The 20,771-nt window shown below is 40.2% G+C and overlaps 2 protein-coding genes and 1 pseudogene across 3 annotated transcripts in view; 1 reads left to right on the forward strand and 2 right to left on the reverse strand.

The window, feature by feature from the left end:
• Positions 1-8,060, reverse strand: part of LOC309506573 (olfactory receptor 6N2-like) — a gene marked incomplete at both ends in the record, with an annotated part of 52,511 nt that extends 44,451 nt beyond the window's left edge. Inside the window, one exon of the mRNA XM_082180416.1 lies at positions 7,770-8,060. Coding sequence (XP_082036542.1) covers positions 7,770-8,060 — 291 coding nt within the window. The remainder of the gene's footprint in view (positions 1-7,769) is intronic.
• The window catches only part of LOC309506716 (uncharacterized protein), a 32,737-nt gene extending 14,522 nt beyond the window's left edge, over positions 1-18,215 (forward strand). Inside the window, exon 2 of the mRNA XM_082180650.1 lies at positions 18,123-18,215. The gene's annotated coding sequence lies outside the window, so the exon portion shown is untranslated. The remainder of the gene's footprint in view (positions 1-18,122) is intronic.
• A 1,315-nt stretch (positions 18,216-19,530) lies between these two features.
• On the reverse strand, positions 19,531-20,466 carry LOC309506574 (olfactory receptor 51I2-like; annotated as a pseudogene). The gene has a single exon. The product of its transcript is annotated as an olfactory receptor 51I2-like (transcript).
• Positions 20,467-20,771: the final 305 nt, after the last annotated feature.

The following is a 20,771-nucleotide window of genomic DNA, read 5'->3' on the forward strand; positions in this document are numbered from 1 at the left end:
TCCGTGGAGTGGAAACAGGGCTAGAGACTGAGGTAGGTCAAGGAGCCATGGCGGAGCAGCTAGAGCCAACAGGGCAGGTGGCCAAGGCAGAGCTGACAGGACAGGTGATCAGGGCAGAGCTGACAGGGAAGGTGATCAGAGCAGAGCTGACAGGGCAGGTGATCAGGGCAGAGCTGACAGGGAAGGTGATCAGGGCGGAGCTGATGGGACTGAAGACAGGGCTGAAAACCACCAGGGCAGATCAGGCGGAACTGGAACAAAGAGCACAGAGAAGTTAAGGTTGGCCTCTAGGGCCGTGTCAAAACAGGCAGATTATCTGAACATGCTCTTCCAGAACTTTGTTAATAAAACATAATATGTTATGTGCTTTGAGACATGAGTTAATTTAACGCTATCTCATGGTGACGCTTTTCAGACTCTGTTATGGCTGTGTGTTCATGTGTTTTAGGTTTGGCGATGCTCTGAAGGGACGGTGGGATCTTGCTATTGCTAGCCTCTTTGCCTACCCTACCTTTAATAATAACTTGATAATGCAAGTTCAAAATGGAAAGTTGTTTTTTTTTAAAACACTTTCATGCTCATTTGAGAACTCACATGTGTCAAACTCCAGCTGTCAGTCACTGATTCCAAAAAACTACACATTGTAAAATGTGTGTCATTACAGTCAGTACATGAAATATTGTAGACAATAGTGATAGCATGCACTTTTAACAATTGCTGAAAGATAATTAATTTAACCAAAGTCCATGGCCAAGTACCCAACTAAAGGGATACAAATCACCATAATGGTGACTTCAAACAGACTTCAACAACTTTTGTAAATGTACCATATGAAATAAATAAAGCAAAACGTGTTCATAATAAGTAAACATGATAATGTTTTTTTTTTTTTTGTTTAAGCATTCTCTGGTGAGATATTATTGATTTTATTTGCTGATTTATTGTCTGTGTGGCTGTGAGTCAGTTGTAGTTGTTGTGCTATCTGCTTGTCTCTTCTCTTTTTTTCTGTTCTTGTTCACTGTAAAAAAATTCTAACCCTCCCAAATCAAAAATTTCAAGTGACCGATAACATCTAAATTTTTCAATTGGCCCAAGTTAAATTCTTGTTGCAATAGTCAAATGTTAACATTGGCTCAATGAGAAATAATACGTCAGACTAATTGAAAAATGTAGATGTTATCGGTCACTTGAAATTTTTGACTTGGGGATGTCATTTTTTTTTTACATTTATTCATTTAGCTGACGCTTTTATCCAAAGCGACTTACAATTGCTATATATGTCAGAGGTCGCACGGCTCTGGAGCAACTAGGGGTTAAGTGTCTTGCTCAGGGACACATTGGTGTCTCACAGTGGATTCGAACCCAGGTCTCTCACACCAAAGGCATGTGTCTTATCCATTGCACCACTACCACCCCCTGCTTGTTAACTGCACCACCACGATTCTGCTTGTTAACTGCAGGTTTCACCAATAATAGTCAATCATTACTTGTAGTGTAATGGTCCCAGGTCCCAGCATGCAAAATATACTTTATACTGGTCCACCAGCACACCCGCTTCCCATGCTGGTGTCCGGCAAACCAGCAACCAGCACCCCATGCTGGTCCCAGCGTGCAAAACATAGCTTATGCTGGTGACCAACATCTGCTGTATCTGTATAAAATATTAAAGTTCCCCTGTAGTCAATAATTTCATCCCTTAAAATTGATCTTTGTTCATCAAAATGGCATATTTAAATGTTTTGTTTTCCTGTGAAAATCATTTCTTCATACTTCATTTAGTCCGGAACCATGAATGGGTATTGACCAATGGATATTGGGTATTGGAATTTTTGTCACTTACAGTCATCCGGTACATCGGAGTTAAGGTGGGCGTACACGGTGCGAGTTCGGACACTCGGGAGGTCATGAGATATTACACACGTTACGAGTCAGTAAACTTGATAATCGCTTCAAAGCAGCTGGTACACGGCACGACTGTCCTGCACAAATTTTATCCGGAGCCGGCGGCAATCACGTGAGCTTTCGCGCTAAACACAGAGACCGGAGCTTTCAAAGTTGCAAGCAACTATAGCTTCAGATAGAAAAATGACAGAAATGTGTGTGCAAACGATTTGTTCAACACAAACAACATAAAGAGAGAGAGAGAGAGAGAGAGAGAGAGAGAGAGAGAGAGAGAGAGAGAGAGAGAGAGAGAGACAGTGTGTGTGACAGTGTATGCACACGCTGTATGGTTGCTGCCACTGAGCTATAGCCCCATCGATCTAGCCTGTGACGTGGTTGTGTATGATTTGGCAATGGGGACAGCCTATACGCTGGTGAAAATCGGGCTGACTCCTCGAATTTTTAAAACATGTTTAAAAATTATCGGGAGGTGCTCTTAACGTGCTCTGCTCGGCTCGTAATTCCTCTCACACGCTGCGAGCCTTGACCATGCGAGCATCACCGATTTCCACGCGATCATCTGCGAGCTCGGAAAACAGCAAAAATCGCACCGTGTACGCCCGCCTTTAGGGGAGTTGTTTGACTCCGGCAGTTGAGTCATTAAGTTTCTGCTCATTGTGGTAGTGCTTCAAAACAGCTGATGTGGCAGTCACTCCCCTCAGCATTTGTTCCACATATCGTCTTCAAGATGCAGTGCGAGTTCCCATTTGAAAGGGATCTTGTCCTTTTCGTTCCCTGAGAAGGAGAACGATACACTGTGTCTTATTGCCATGCCTCAGGTATGCCCACCCACGTCTCCTTCACACAAAAAAGTTGAGGACGTGTAGGCTACTACAGGTGCCATCTTTTACTCCCAGTCGCATCTGCAATGATGTCATGCGCCATTGAGATTGTCGTGTTTAGACACGTGGTTCAGACGTCGGGCACGATGATAGCGTCTTCCAGTCGCAGTGTCTCGTTCCCCTTCTCAGGGAACCATGGTTATATTTGTAACCCGAGACAATTCCTTTTTAAATGGGAACTTGGGAATTATCTCACTATAAAATCTTAAGAAAGATCTTAATAAATATTTTACAGTATAAAACTCTTATACTCTGTCACGGATAGCACAGAGAGTGAGAACTACATTTTTTATTTGATTCATACATGACCAAATTATTGCATGCCACTTGCTTTTACGGAACAATGAAACAAATAAAACAGACCTATATAAGATTATTTGTGGAAACCAAAACACTCACCGCGCTCTACCAGCTAAATAGGTGCTGAGACCTATATCCCTACAAAAATGCAAAAAAAAAGGTCTGCACTCTAAGAATACTTATTTTTTATAAACAGGAGATAAAGACTGACTATACAAAGGGCTTTTTGCCTTCGTCAAAGACACTGACGAAGGCAAAGATCTGAAATATTTGTTTATAAAAAAAACCCCAGCTAATCCACTGATGAGAAGGCAACTTGACAGAATGTAACACAAGACCAATACCCAACAGAGAATAAGAACTAAAGAGGAACTTAAATATAACAAACTAAATGACGAACAGGTGTTTTGAGATAGTAGATTTTTATTATTTTTTTCTACACACACTGAGATCATTAACTTAACACAAGACACCTGCTTAACTTAATGATTATGGAGACAAATTAATTGAAGAACTGAGCCACACAGAAACACTAAGGGCCCTATCTTGCACCCAGCGCAATTGACTTTGTACACCGAAGCATGTATCATTCCTATTTTGCACCCGCGCAAAGCGGACTTTTCCCTCCACAGAAGCACGTCGGTAAGTTAGGAAATACACTTGCGCTCCCGGGGGCGGTTCAGCGCAAAGAGGAGGCGTGTTCCGGCGCAAACGTTCCTTCATGCTATTTTGCAGGTTTAGAAAACAATTGCGCCACTAACGAGGAAAAAAATTTTTAAAGTCAGTGGCGCGTTGCGCATGTTATTCATATGCTATTTTAAGGGCGCATGCTTGATCTACACAGAAGCAGCAGTTTTCGTTTTTGCAAATCATACATTATTACGATAGATAGATAGATAGATAGATAGATAGATAGATAGATAGATAGATAGATAGATAGATATATAGATAGATAGATAGATAGATAGATAGATAGATAGATAGATAGATAGATAGATAGATAGATAGATAGATGATAGATAGATAGACAGACAAGTTATTATAAAAGCATACATCTAGCTTACACATTTACCCAAATTATCATATGCCTGTTTAACCGAAGTTAATATGGGTGGGTTTCTCCATCCCCAATGTCCCTGACGAGAACGTCGGTCTCCTTGGCTGTGAACCGCTCCTGGCGCGCGCCTGGCAAATCCGCCGTTATAATAGGAATCCGCTTTAGAACAAGCGCGCCTGCTCTTAAAGGGAATGTGAGATGTCGCTCTGATTGGTTTATTTCACGTTACGCCCAAACCACACCTATGAATAATGAAGCTACTTCAGACCAACCTCTTTTAGATTTGCGCCGGGCGCAAGAGGCATTTATCCCGCCGGGAAAATTGCAACAGCACCCAAGACCCGCCCACAAAGTTACTTGCGCTTTGCGCTTGACACTTGCGTTTCAGATCGTTAAAATAGGGCTAAAAACTGAATAGAAACAGAACATACATGTTACACTGGTTTCATCTTTGCAAACTGGTTATAAACAGAATAGTGTTAGTATTCTGGCATTGAATCACTTTTATTATTATTATTTCTATTAACAACAGATATAACTACACCAAATATCACGATTTTGTAATTACTCGATATAAAGTATGTTGACAGCTATTGTTTGAACCTCTCAAAACTGATTTCTAAATCGTTATGTATAAAAATAAGCCAGGTTCAGTCTGACAATGTAATGCTTTGCATGCAGAATAACAAAATGTAAAATTTACACCAGTTTAAAAAAGACAGTTATTTTATTCTTATTATTTTTAAACAATACAATTATAAAGAATTACTGACACTAATAGTCTATCATTTTTACAAGATTTTATGGAAGTTTATATTCTATATATAAAGTTATTAATCTGAGCTCATATGATATGGATGGCCCCTTTATTCAGTCAATTAAGAAAGATAATCTCTGATTGTGTTTCTAAAACCCTTATACCATTTTTCACAAAAATGTATTTACTGAGGAGGTCAAAGGAAAGCTGTATAGAATTCAGAAAGGTGAAAACTATCACATTTAGCAATCATTCACAACTAGAAGGCGAGTGACTACTTGATTGAACAATTATCTTTAAGCCCACCGGCTTAACTAAAGTTGCCGCAGTGTATAGTTGTCATTTACCTTTTCAAAGTATTTTTCTAGATGTTATCCTTGTTCTATGTCTCAATGACATGCGAGCAAATAACCAAATAAAGGATTTCAAGAAAAAAAAAATAGGTATTCACTTGCTTCCTGTCACATGAGGCTGTCAACTTCCTATCCCTACTTCCAGGAAGCAAGGCTAAGGCAAACTCTCCCAAAGAAAGGTCATTTTCATGTTACTAATAAGTTTTTTTTTTTATTGACATATATATATATATATATATATATATATATATATATATATATATATATATATATATATATACATAATCATGAAGGTCTCTAGAATCATCCAAACAAAACAAATCTTACAAGAGATCTATAGTTTTTTGTATACTTAGTCAAAAGTCCAAATGGCAACTATAGTTGTACATACAACTATACATATATCAACAAGTACATATCTCAGAGACCCCATATATATATATATATATATATTAACAAATGTATTTTTACTCTGTTTATTAATGTTTTTACTCCACATTTGGACATTTTTACTCCATCAAATTTATATTAAAAAAATTTAAAATATTTTTTTAAATAGGTTTTTATAAAAGAAAAGAAAAAGAAAAAGAAATAACATTTAAAACTTATAAAATGCCCACATTTCCAAATTTCATTCATGTATAACATGGATAATTTGACATGATTTAGTGTAAGATTTTTTCCCATATTTTGGAAAATGCAGTTTTAAAGGTAAAAAAAAAAAAAAAATATATATATATATATATATATCACTTTAACCAGTAGATGGCTGCAGAGCTCTAAACATACTAAAAGTTTAAAACTAAAAGACATCTTTTCACAAGTTCTTCCAGTTAGATTCATATCTACAAATTATGAAATCACAATTATAACAATAGAAGTTACTTTTTGTCAAAGTTTAGCAGTTTTTATACAAAAAAAAAAAAAATCAGTTTTTCAATAATGTTACATTATGATTAGAATCAAACCTGATCAGGATGTTACAAAGAGAAAAGTTGGAGTCTTTAGAGTTCATCATTTATTTCAAACATCCGTTTCCCATATGATTCTATTGTTTCTGATTTTGAGGATGAATTTTGTCCATTGACAAAATTCATTTCATTCTAGTCATAATATAACATTATTGAAAAACAGATTATTTTTCCAGTACAAAAAATGCCTAAACTTTGACAAAAAGTCACTTTTATTGTTATAATTGTGATTTCATAATATGTAGATATGAATACAACTGGAAAACCTTGTGAAAATATGTATTTCAGTTAGTCAAATAGTAAATAGTGGAGCTCTGCAGCCATCTACTGGTTAAAGTGATAATTTGTTACTTTTAAAACTACATTTTACAAAAGATGGGCAAAAATCTTTCACTAAACCATGTCAAATTATCCATGTTATCCCCATGAATGAAAGTTAGAAATGTGGGTCAAAAAGACCCTGAACAGCAAAAAAAAAAAAAAAATGGATTTGTTGTTCGTTGTGTTTTCATATTCAAGAGATTATAAGATAGATGCAGCTTTTTTGGGTTTGCATCAAATGTTTTTGCATCAACTTTTATACATAATCAATTTGTTTATGAATAAAGATTGATCTGTTGAAAGCAGTTATTTTGAGATAGATGCCAAATGTTCTCCTCCTATTCATATTTGACATTGAGGGGATGCATACAACATATTTGCCCACCAGCAACTATAGTTACCGCACATTCAAATACGATTTTCAAGAAAAGAAAAAAAAAGAAAAAAACCTGGGGAAAATAAATGCAGAACATGTTCACATAGGACACTATTAACACAACTATATGCATGGAACCATTCAGAAAAATTTGGCCACAAATGGGTTAAATTTCTTCAAACTTGGTTTTCTGTTTTACAGTATTACAACAGAAACAAAGCAGGCTATTTGGAGGCTTTTATAAGATGCCTAATTTTTTTGCGGATATCAGGAAAGTTTAGACCATAAACAATAGGGTTTACAAAGGGTGGTATAACAATAAATTCAAGTGAAATGATCACACTCAGCGCTATAGGAAGCTCCCCATTCATAAATCGACTCAAAGTGAGCTCACAAAAAAGTGCAACTGAGAAATTTAAAAGGATCACCATGTGTGGAATACAAGTTTTATATGCTTTGCTCCTGAACTCTCGTGTGCTTCTTTGACAAATTATAATAATTCTGACATAGGTATACAGTATACAACTCAAAGGGATAAAAATTGTTGTGATAGTTACAATCAGGCCATACATATTATTAATAGTAATGTTCACACATGAGAGTTTGACAATTTCATAGTTGTGGCAGTACACCTTTAGCAATTTGTTACCACAGATTGTCAACCTTGCAGTCAAAAGACCACTAATACCAACAAAAGTAATTGGATAAAGCCAGGCTATAACTATTAGAAAAGTTAGAAACCGTGTGGTAATTATGTTGTTGTAATGCAAAGGTTTACTGATTGCAACAAACCTATCAAATGCCATTAACATCAATATTGTAAGTTCAAAAGCTGCATATGAGTAAATGACAAAACTCTGTATGATACATGCTTCAAAGGAGATTATATGTGCATCATAGAGCAGGTCTGTCAATAACCTTGGGAAAAAGCCAGCTGTACCATATACAGAGTTGATGGACAAGCATGACATCAAAATGTACATGGGCTTGTGCAATGTCTTCTCCATAATTATTACAAGAACAATAAGAACATTCAAGTATATGACAGCACAGTAAAAAATAAACCCCAAAGTGAAGAAAGCATATCTTATGCACCCAAGATTTTCAAACAACATGAAGTAAAAATATGTTCCATTTTCCATTTTCCTTACACAAGGAAAACTTTCATTGACCTGAGGAAGAGAGCAAACAAAGTTCATATGTTTTTACACCATAAATAAATAAACACACAAACATTCATCTTAGAATGTTTAGCCACAGTGTCTTATACCATGTAATGTGACCCTAACTGTAACGTCTTAAGTCTGATTAGTAATATAATAATCATTCAGTTAAATGAATGGTTTAGCACAGCAATAATTCAACACAGTCAAAGAAAAACTGTTGTTGTTTTTAACACCACAAACATTATTAGAAATACCTTCTATTATATACTCTGAAATGCCCATCATTGCATCTTCATTAAAATGGCAGGTAATGGACTCTATTTGTGTTCTGATTTAGATGGACTGTGGAGTCACCAGTGTATGCTACTGTTTTTATAGTATCTAACACGTCTCAGGAGGCCTGTTGTGGCCTCTCAAGTCCTCTGAAGTTTGATTTCACTAAACACATACATTAAAAGCATATATGTAACACATAAATAAATAGAGCATATTAGCATTATTAGCATAATTAACAATTCTGCTTTCCAAACTTTCCACTGAAAATAATAATGATTAACTCTTTCATCACTAGCATTTTATTTTTTTAATTTTTTTTATCATTATCACAAAACATTCATGGCCCCCAGAGTATTTTGTGGTATGAATGTCTGAACCTGCAATATATCAAAAGAAAGAACAGAGCTTCTGCTAAAAAAAAATGGGATGGAGCTTCATGACATATTGGATTCAGAACGATTATCAAAACATAGATGGAGTAGATCGAGTCCATAAACACCCCTAAAGCTTCACAGTCCTATAACTCTTCCTAGGTCAACATTTCATTCGGTAACGTTAGGCAATTTTGATTTCTATACTGTTTAATGTTTGATGTTTACCTTATTTGCCATATTATTTAGCAATGCTTCTATCTCTTTTGGATGACAAACAGCAGATGGACCCAAGAGCAGAAGAATAACTTGCAGGCTTAGATGACAGAACAAAAAGTGCTTTTACTGAAGAGTCCAAGTTTAAAAGTACAACAAAACGGAAAAGATGAGCAAAAGGTAAATCCAAAAATACAACAGACTTAGCTTTCTTGCCAAGAAAAATACAAACATAGTAGGCTCAAGACTAAACACAACTGAAAGAAAGAGGCATGCTTATATAGTCAGAGAATGTCTAATAGGAAGAGAATTGGCACTCTCTGCTTACTTCCGGTTTCTGGACTGGCTGCAGTAACACGTCTCTGTCCATGCGGGGGCGCTCGCAGGCGAGTGCAGAATGAATGGAGGTCTATGGCGCTATACCCATCAAAATCCACTTTTCTCAGGATATAATTTTTTGTCTAGTAATTTGAATGTTGTATTCGAAAGGAGATGCAAAGAAATTACACATTGCTGGGTATTAGATTTTTTAGAGTCACTTATTTGCTTTAAAAAGTCTTTTAAAGTGTCAATGACGTCATACATTTACATTTACATTTACATTTAGTCATTTAGCAGACGCCCTTATCCAAAGCGACTTACAAATTAGGACTAAGTTCAGCGAGTCATCATAAAGAGGCAAAAGCAACAACAACGCAGGAAGTGCTCAAAATACGAAGTTCAGGTATTATTCAGAGTAGCATAAGCCTGATAAGTGATGTTTCAAAGGGAAAGGATTTTTTTTTTTTTTTTTTTTTTTTTTTTTCTATAAGGTTAAGTGCTCACGGAAGAGATTGGTTTTCAGCTGTTTTTTGAATGTTGTCAGGGATTCTGCATTCCGGATGAGGGTGGGGAGAGCGTTCCACCAGCATGGAACTGTAAATGAGAATGTCCTGGAAAGTGATTTTGTGGCTTTCTGTGATGGAACCACGAGACGTCGCTCGTTGACCGATCGTAGGTGTCTGGTAGGGATGTAGACTCGTAGGAGTGAGTGAAAGTAGGAGGGAGCTGAGCCTGTGATAGTTCTGTAAGCAAGCGTCAGTGCCTTGAACTTGATGCGAGCAGCTAGAGGTAGCCAGTGCAGAGAGATGAACAGAGGAGTGACGTGGGCCCTCTTGGGCTCGTTGAAGACAAGACGAGCTGCAGCATTCTGGATCATCTGTAGGGGTTTGGTTGCACATGCTGGGAGTCCAGCCAGAAGGGCATTGCAGTAGTCAAGCCTAGAGATGACCAGGGCCTGGACGATAAGTTGTGTTGCATGCTCAGTTAGGAAAGGCCTGATCTTCCTGATGTTGTGCAGTGCAAACCTGCATGATCGAGCTGTCTTTGAAATGTGATCTGTGAAGGTCAGCTGGTCATCAAACGTTACTCCAAGATTTCTGACCGATCTTGATGGGGTGATTAATGATGACTCTAGCTGGATGGTGAAGTCGTGCTGTAGAGACGGATTGGCAGGGAGGACGAGAAGCTCAGTCTTTGCCAGGTTGAGCTGCAGGTGGTGTTCCTTCATCCATGTGGAGATGTCCGCCAGACAGCTTGAGACCCGTGCAGTACACATCGTACGACCAGAGATACTGCTTTACGGCAATCCTTCAGTCGCGTTGGTGCTTTCGCGCTCTGCACTTTCTTTTCTCTCGAGGCATCGACAACACAGCTGACACAGGTAAATACACCTGCTAGATGAGTTTTTGTTTTGTTTGTTTCTGGTCCTGCTTCGGATGCCACGATGCCATCAAGCGGTATCTCTGGTCGTAATCAGTCCTTCACTGACCAATCAGCGTTCATTAGCAGAATGCTAGCGTGTTATGGGCAACAACAACTCAACCTGTAAGAAATCGAAAGGACATAAGTACTCGTTCATTCAATTTTCGACCTATAACCCATGTTGAACTGGCAAAACCTACAATCAAATTTGAGATTTCTCAACGGCAATCGGGTGAAAGAGACACATTTAGCAGTCTAGCCCCATAGACTCCCATTCAGTCTGCACTCGCCCGCGATCACCTCCAGTGGAATTCTAATGGAACTGCAACCAAGATCGATACAATGGGGCTTAATAGGAAGTGCCAAGGCTCTCCGTAGACGGGCTCTGATTTAGTGCAAAACAAAGAAGCTAATGAGCCCCACAGCTGGGAGAAATCAAATACTAATGAGTAGCAACACAATGAATTCTACAGAAGCTGGGGCCACCTAGTAGCTGGGAGAATCATTACAGGTCAGCGCCAACTAGAGGCTGGGAGAGTCATTACAAGATCCCCTCCTCCAGGAAGTGAACTACCGGATGTAGGTGAGGTTCCTGTGATCCGTCCAGATAAGGAATGGGTGTTTGGCACCCTCCAGCCACTGTCTCCACTCTTCAAGTGCCAACTTCACCGCCAACAGCTCCCGGTTACCAATGTCATAATTCCTCTCAGCTGGGGAAAGTCGACGTGAGTGATGAAGTTTGTGATCATTCCTTGCTCTCTGCGACAAGATCGCTCCTACCCCGACGTCCGAAGCATTCACCTCCACTACAAAGGGCAACTCGGGATCTGGAAAAGTCAGAATGGGTGCTTGAGATGGAAGTGAAGAGCTGCTTGAGTCCCTCTTTCATCTTTCAGGGGACGGGGCACAGTGAAACGTTGCATCCAGGGCTTCTTGGTCCCAATCGCTCTCTGAGGTTAATGTGCGGGACTCAACTGATAACTCTGCCACACTCCTTGGGATATCTGAAGCAGCCTGTGGTCAACCTCTCCCCCACTGGTAGGGTGATGGAAGACCCTCCCCATTTCTGCAACAAACAGATCACAACTGTCAGTAAGTGGGGAATGTTGTTCCCACAAGGCCGTAGCCCAGTCCAGCGCCTTTCCAGAGAGGAGAGTGATGAGGTATGCCCCTTTGCTGTTCTCTGTGGGAAAGCTGTTAGGTTGTAATCCGAATGCTAGAGTACACTGAGTGATAAAGCCTCCTGTCATACCTCTCTGGTGCAGGCAGTCTTGGCTCAGGTAGAAGGCCAGTCAATGGAGGTGTGGGTCTGTAAGCTGGCAAAGTTTGGGTGGTTAAAACTGGAGAGGCTTGAGACGCAGTCTGCTCACTTAAGCGTTGTAAGATCTCAGATAGGATCTGCTCATGTCTGTGAATGGTGGAAGCTTGGCCAGGCAGCACAGCTAGAATACAATTAACATTAGAGGTAGGTGTGGCATCTTCTGCTGGGTCCACTACCATGGTTCAGTCTTGCTGTGATGGGTGTCTGAGGCTGGGATTGAACTTGGGTCTTCTAGTCAACTGATGAGTGCTTATACTGAAGAGTCCAAGTTTTTAACTAAGTTTTTATACGTTTTTAACCCGAACGCTGCAGACCAAGCTTGGGGACAGGGCATTGAAAATGCAACTCTGTGTAAACAAGTGAACGGAGGCTTTCGAAAAAGGGCCTGTATCAGTTGGCACAGACCCAAGATTGTTGTGACCCACCACATGATAAGGGTACAATGAAGTGCAGGCTCGAAGCCAAACTCCATACTGGCTGAGGGAACGGCTAGCACGCGTCCTTCGCCAGTAGGACTGCGGTGCACACACACAGGACAGGAGCTCTGCTCAACACCTAGGTGTGAAGGATCTCACTAAAAAATAATTTTAGGAGCATTTCTGCTCAACACCTAGGTATGATGAATATCACTGAGCCTGGGCGGAAGCCGAGCAAAATGAATTGCAAACCGGGTCTGAAGCTAACGAATGGGGCCAAGCTGGGCATCGGTTGGAAGCATTTTTCTAGACTTCAACAAAACCGGACCAGGGGCCAGGGACCACAGACGTACCCGAGTTGGGGCAGCGAGGTGGAGAACAGGGATCCGAAGTGTGCGGTGCAACACTTACCTGACTCCACTGGGTGGCAGGGGATGCATGAGAAGGCGGATTACCGGGTCCTCGAACGCACCCAGCTGCCAGCTGGCGAACAAGAGGGGGCTGAGGGGTGCAAGGCTTCCCAGGGTCGCACACTGTCAGACTTGCCCTCTTGGGGCCCAGGAACAGAGGAATTTACTCTTCTTTGAAGTGTGGGTACCGCCTGCTCCGTTTTGGGAGCCAGCGGTGGAACAGACACACACACAAACAAAGACTCCACCCGGCCCTCAACCGGGGGGAGGGAGTGGATGACCAACTCCAAAGCACCCTCCTCCTCCATCCCTGAGCGGCCCACTCAGGAATGCTTTCGCTGTCGCTTGCCACCTGGCTTGGCAGCACCTAGAGCGGGCTGGGCGTCCGTACTGCGGCTGGCTCTATGCTGAGGCCTGGCTGGAGGCTGCTGCGGAGGCCCAGTAGAGTGGCGACAGGCGAACACCCTCGGCGACGAGCAGGCGGAGGAACTGCCACCGGCGGCGAGGTGGCAGCAGAGGGCCGCCGGGGCAGGATGTGCAGGATAGCCTCCGTCTGCGCTTGGGCGGCAGAAAACTGTTGGGCGCAGTTCTCCGCCGCGTCGCCGACCGGCCCAACCTGGGAAATTGGGAAGACCAGGAACCGAACCTTTTCCGCATCCGCCATACGACCAGGCTGAGCCAACGATGGCGCTCCTGGACCACTGAAGTGGACATCGCCAGACCGATCACGCACGCCATGACACTCATGCCCCAGAGGGCGAGGTCAGATGCGGTGCGGAGCTCACCTATGAGCGCTCGGTCTGGACTACCCTCGTGCATGTCCATGAGTGCCCTGGCAGCGCCACGACACGCAAGAGGAGGCAGCTTGCCCACAGGCTTTTCACAGGAGACGAGGGGCCGCGTCCAAAAAGGGCCGCGTCCATTGGAGGGACAGCCTTGCAACCCTTCACCACTCCTCCGTCAAGGGTAGTGAGGGGGGAAAAACTTATTCAGGCAGTTCTTGACAGAGAAAGGTGCTGTCTACAACCTGGTAAGCTCTCCATGCATTTCGGAAGGAAAGGCACTGGGGCGGCGAGCTGAGAACCAGCGCGGCCCGTCCCGAGATACCAATCACCTAACCGAGACTGTTCGGGACACGGTGGAAGATTCCAGTCGAGCCCGACAGCCTTGGCGGCCCAATTCAGCATAGCTGATGTTTCTGGATCTGGCTTGGGCAACGTTACACTCCCTGAGGGAAATAACGCAGCCGAGTCATCATTTCCAGAGGTCAGCTCACCCTGCAATCGGCATCCTGTCCCCTGGAGAAGCCCGAATGAAACTGCTGGTCGGTCCATTACAGAGGGACTAGCACGCTCAACGGGGCTCCACCGGCTATGATGTGATAGAGGAGTGAGGGGCCCACAGGGTTTGGTAACCGGGCGGGGAAGCCTCACTATGATCCTCTGTAGGGCTGGGTATTGTTAGGAATTTCACAATTCGATTCGATTTCGATTCTTGAGGCTTCGATTCGATTCGATTTCGATTCGATTCGATATTGATTTATTAGCTTCGATATCGATTCAATAATTAGTAAATACACAAGTAATTAAGTACCTGAGTATATTTTTAAATAATGTGTGCAGTATTAATGTTTAAGAACAAATTGACCCCAGTATGTTTCCTGTCATGGTTTATTTAGCAGAACAAACTGTACAATATTGTACATGTGTTGAATACAAAACACAACTGTAACAAACAGGTGCTTTATTAACACCACTAAAGTGCATGTAACTGTTAGTAGAAAGATTTCTTTCTTCCTATACATTCAAGTTATAAAATAAATGTAAACATAAGCACAAAATGTGCATACTCATAAAAAAAAGTGCAACCATAGATATTATAACATTACAAAGTGCTATTTTGTCAACACAATAAATAACACTGCCAATTAAAAGTTCCTATTTTTGCCCTTCGAAATATTATGATAGTTAAAAGACATGGCTACAAGTGAGACTGTGTATCGTGATTCTGTACTATTCTGCTAGTTGAAAATGTATTATGCAGTAACATAATATTACTCTGAGAGAGTGTGTGTGGTGATTTGTGCATACATGTCAGCGCGGCATCGCTCGTCAAGTTCGCAGAGAGCTTATTCAGTCCATTTTAAATTCTGATTTTGGCCGCCTCTCAAATGGGTTAAACCATCGATATATTGCCTATGAAGTTCAAGTAAATGCGCTAGAAAATCCGCACTTATTCAAGGATGTGCATTTATTGCATGGACGGAGAAAGCGCCGACGCCTGCATGATTTCATCTGACGGTAGCATATTATAATCTATCTGTTCCGTGAGAGCAGAACGAACGGGCCTTTATTGACGTTTTTAAATCTGAAAACTCCAAAAAGCAACGAAATTGTCAGACATCCATTAGTGCATGTTCACAGAGGAAAACAACTGAAATACAGCGCTGGTTGTTCTCTCGAACGATACTCGACGACAACGACGGAATCCTAAGCCGTGGGCGAAGTAACGTTAATGGGTGTATTAAATTGTATGAAATAATCCAGAAAAAAAGCACAAAACACTGCAGAGAAAGCAAGTTCAGCAGCTAAAATTTGCTGAGGTCAAGTGACAGCTAGTAACAGCAGACAAATGGCTAGCATTGACAGCGGGAATATCAACTAAACGGATGAGTTATAAAAACATTCACCCCCCTCACAGTTGTTATGAAGGGCAAAATTAGCTGTATAGACCAAAGCCACATAGAGATCCAGGCAGTAAACATGTTTTTTTCTGCTGTAAAGTTGGTCATTTTAAAATGGGGAGACAGATTTGACTCACTTCTGCAGCCGCCTGCTTGTACAACGCTGAACGCTCTCACTAAAGTGTTGCCCACAGCGCCGCCACTGGCCGGCGGGCTGAATCGATTCATAGGATTTGATGAATCGATATTGAATTGAGAAACAAATAATTGCAATGCATTGATGAATCGATATTTTCACCCAGCCCTAATCCTCTGATCACCCATCCCACATGGCGCCTGTTGGAAAACACTCACACACCACAGTGTGTCTCTGTCAGGAATGCATTGCTTACTTTTAGAGTCATCTTTGAGTAAATTATGTCATGTATTTATTATTTCTGAATTGGCTTTTAATCATTTACTTGTGTAATTGGCATGATACATTTTTACCTGACAAATAAATGTTACATCTTGATTCATTCTGCATTTTTCAGAAATCATTATTTCCAGTAGATTAAAGTGCAGTCTGGTGTTTCCGCAAATCTCTGTCCAGGATATTTCAAACCGAAGGCACTATGAATGGAGCATGGGGCACATCATAGGGAGACCTTCCAATTTCTGACTATCACTGACTTAGCACGTTGCAAGCTCAAAACTATTAAAAATAATTACACCTTTGTTATGAGTCAGCAGTGAGCGGCCGCTTAGGGTAAAATAGTTGCACTGTATCCTCTGACTATTTCAGGACTGGCTAGTTTGTGATCGTGAGCGCCCATTCTCGACGTGACGTCTCAAAGTGACACTGGGTCCTTAATGAACGAATATTTGAAATTATGAGATGCTCAGAATAATCAAAGACCTAAATTAATTCATAATCAATATTTATGATTATTTTCTAATCAGAAACACAATCTAAATTTGATTATCATTTGAAATTGGAGTCAGATTAAGCGTGGAGCTAAAGTAATATTGAAACTAAATTCCAATAAATGAAGTGAACTTCACTGGAGCGCTTAAAAGACATACATGCATTATTCCTTCGCCCACCATTGGATTCCGTCGTTGGACCAATGGGTGGTCCTTACAAACAACACTCTTCAGAGATACCATTCGAACGGCTCTGAAGCAAAAAGCAACTACTGCGTGCATCCACTTCCGTATTTATACCCGCTCTGCACGGGCGGAGTGTGTGATGCAAATCACGTACGCCAAATTTAATTTGCTCGTGCTCGCATGCTCGAAGTAGATTGGCTCCCTAGCGAGATCCCATTCAGTCGACGTCGACTACGTCCGACGTTCTCGACTGAAAGGGAACACATGGCGGGATCACATGACTAACAGGGAATCACATGATGAAACATGACTGACATGAACCAAAACGTTACAGCAAGTCTATTTACGGGTATTTGCGTCATTATTTATTGCCCCCCCAAAAATCATAAATTAAACCAGATGCTAACTGCTCTTGGTAGATTGCATTAGTCATTATAGAAATGATTTGGCTGCGTCTGTTCTTTAATTAGCGCGTCGTCAGTAGATCACGCGCTGAACTTTCCACTCCCATCGGCGCTGTTTTGGAGTTGCGCTCTTACTCTAATTTGCCCTGTTTTGTAAATCTGGTACTGATTTAAAATCACAGAATATTATAATTTATGTAAAATTCAGTCAATGGTGGGGAAGCGTTGTATCATAAATTACAGAAAATTCTGTCAGTGGGTGGGGAAAGAGTAAATATGAAGAGGTGGATTTTACAATTCCCTCCTCTTTTATCATATAACAACTAGGGAAATGTAAGATCATTTAGTCATTCTGACAGGTCAATTTAGCTCAAAAGGAATTATTAATTCATTTATAGGGAATTCGAAAGAATCACTTATTATGGCCGAGCAAATGACTCGTACAGGGTTCATTTGAACCGGCCGCAACTATCAGCTCTGCAGCGGATATAAATATACAAACTATAGTGAAACACTATTTATTAGCAAGGTAACTTAGATCAGCAGTTTAAGACATTAAATTCGTAAGCACATAACACAAGTAACACTTCTCTTTAAAATACAAACAAGACTTTATTGGTTATTCTAACACATAAAACTAATATCTAACACAAACACACGCACACACATTCATACGGGTTGCAGAAAGAAAGAGAGTGAGGAAAGAATGAGTTTTAATAGTAAGATGATGAAATCCCAAGTTTCTATATGCACTTATAAGACATGACCTGAACGAACCATCAATCATTAATTTAACCCTTCTATCTTTTCTTAGGCGGGTTATTAAATATATATCAATGCACCAGTTCAGCTTAAGAGTCTGGGATTCCCTTTTGTCATTGTAAAAAGGGGTTTCCCGGTCCTTTGGCTGGCATTTCCTCTTGCCTGAGATAGATGTCTGGGGCGGCCAATCACGTGGTGTGCTGGCGGATGAATGGAAAGTCTTTGAAGCTGGAAAGCAGGCTTTGCAGTCGAATCGTGGACCGAAACTTTGCCGCAAAACTTAACTTAGAACCGAGACTCACAACGGAAAAGAAAGGAAAACTAAGAAAAGAAAGAAAATTGAGACGAGAGTAGTTAGATGGCTTGAATGAAGCTGTTTAACCCATGTTCTTCTGATCTTGATTTGGGTTATTTTGTCTGCTCGTCTACATGGTTACTAGTCTATTACTCCATCATGGCTTCTGATGGTTTTGAATCTACCTTTTCTTCCTCTGCCCTTTGCCTTTGTTCTTCCTAACCAAAGCTTTGTTCGGGTGCTAAGATTTTAAACTCAAATGTTTGTCTAACCTCCTGGAAGAGATCTGACCAATTAGACACTGGCTTTATTTAGGAGGTGGCGTTCTCTTCACTTCTTATCGTAAATCATGCTTATCTGTGGTCTCCTTACTCTCCAAGCTCTAGCAGAGAGAACAGAGGCCACAGTTTAGACATCATTAGTATTATAAGAATACGAAACATTTTACACAGATTTCAATCAAGCCATCTTTTGGATCAAGAACATACGATCATACTGATAGGAAACAAGACACACTTTCATTCAAACATCAAACAGTTATAACCATTACATGACTTATATGGGACACACATATAGGATGTAGACACAATATAGAATTATGTAGTTGAACAATGTTTGATTATAAGTCCATCAAGAATTGTTTTGAGATGATTTTATGTAATTTTGTAGTTAAAGTCTCAGTTCTCTCTGGTTTGAAGAGATTTGAACTCTGAGTCATTCAGAGGTCCTTAAGGAGATGGAGGTCTGTTTTGTGTATCTGTCGTGGGCTCGAGCAACTTCTGCTGTTATCTTGATCGAGCTCTAAACGGTGCCATCTCTGAACCAATCAGTCTTTTCAAAACCATCTAACATTGACAACGTTCTTCCTTTAGTTGCTTTAGTTGCCTATAAAGTTCTTAGCATAGTAGACTGGCTGGAGCCTGGATTTTATGGCTCTGGATTGGTGATTTGGGGTCTGGAATGTTGAGTTCTGTGTGGAGTTATGTTTGAACAAATCACCTGGAAGATTCATTTGTGTTTGGTTCGCTCTCAAATCCTACAACACATATTATTTTCTTAAATTAAGTGTATTTATTCTGGTATTAATGTTACAGGCAATGTCTGTATTCGTTATCTGAGAGGTGACTAAGAGTCTGCCTGACCCATGTCAGGAATGCAGTAACAGTATTTGCTCATTTAACCAGATTAAATAATACATTATATGTTTAGGCCTGTAATAAATATATAGTTGTGGCAAAGATTTCTTGGCACTGGCTGTCTTAAATGTACAGGCTAAAACTCATAACATGTAATATCTATCATTATAAGCATGAGAAGAGATAAAACAATGTTTGATTAAACAATGATTTTTTTTGGCTGTATATCATAAACATTCTGGGTTGTGTTTCCCAAAAGCATCATAAGCCTAAGTAGACCGTAGAACCATTGCCACCAATGGTCACCACGATAAACTTAGCTCACGATGCTTTTGAGAAATCCAATCCTGCTTTTATAATACATATAATTTTTTTCCGAATTTCAGGAAAATTTAAACCATAAACAAGAGGGTTCAGGATGGGTGGTACAATAAGAAACTGCAGTGAAAGAATAATTGACAGGCCTAGGGGGAGATCCAAAGTTGTGACCCGACTCAAAGTGACCTCACAAAAAATAGCAATAGAGAAATTTAAAAGGATCACTATGTGTGGAATACAAGTTTGATATGCTTTTCTCCTGAACTCTGGTGAACTTTTTGTACAAATGATAATAATTTTAACATAGGAATATAATATAAAACTTAAAGGCATGATAAGAGTTGTGAACACTATGAAAAAGCCAAAAACATTAATAATAATAGTGTTTGCACAAGACAGCTTGACAATTTCCCAGTTGTGAAGATACACTTTCCACAGTTTGTTACCACACATAATCAGTCTGGTATTTAAAATACCAGCAATACCAATACAAAGCATTGGATAAATACAGCTTATAGCTATTAAAACAGATAAAATCCTGGGAGTCATTATGCTGTTGTATTGTAAAGGTTTACAGATTGCTACATATCTGTCAAATGCCATTAACATTAATATTGTATTTTAATTTGATGCATATGAATAAATGACAAAAGCCTGTAAGAGGCATGCTTCACGGTACACCAAGTATGTATCAGACAGCAAGTCTGTCAGTAACCTTGGGAAAAAAGCAGCTGTTCCAAACACAGAGTTGATGGACAAACATGAAATCAGAATGTACATGGGCAGGTGTAAAGTCATTTCCAGACAAATTGCAATAATTATAAAGGCATTCAAGAATATAATAGCACAGTATAAAATAATTCCCAAACTGAAGAAAGCATATTTTATGTACCCAATATTTTCAAACAACATCAAGTAAAAATATGTTTCATTTTCCATTTTTCGTTAAGCAAAGGATGGATTCATTGACCTGAGGATGAAAGAAGACCTGATGAAAAAGAGATTTTTACCTAAAAAAAAGATTGTTTGGTAACATATTATTTTACGGTGTCCTTGTTACATATGCTACATGCTACATGCTACAGTTAATATAGTAATAACTATAAATTTTGCATAAGTACACGCAACTAACCCTACAACTATTCTTAATCCTAACTCTAACCCTACAGTAAGTACATTTAGTTAATTAATATAACTCTGCACCACTGCATTGTAACAAGGACACCTTCAAATTTAACCTTAAA

Source organism: Leuciscus leuciscus (genome assembly GCF_965113295.1).
Source record: "Leuciscus leuciscus genome assembly, chromosome: 9".
In the NCBI taxonomy this organism is placed as follows: domain Eukaryota; kingdom Metazoa; phylum Chordata; class Actinopteri; order Cypriniformes; family Leuciscidae; genus Leuciscus; species Leuciscus leuciscus.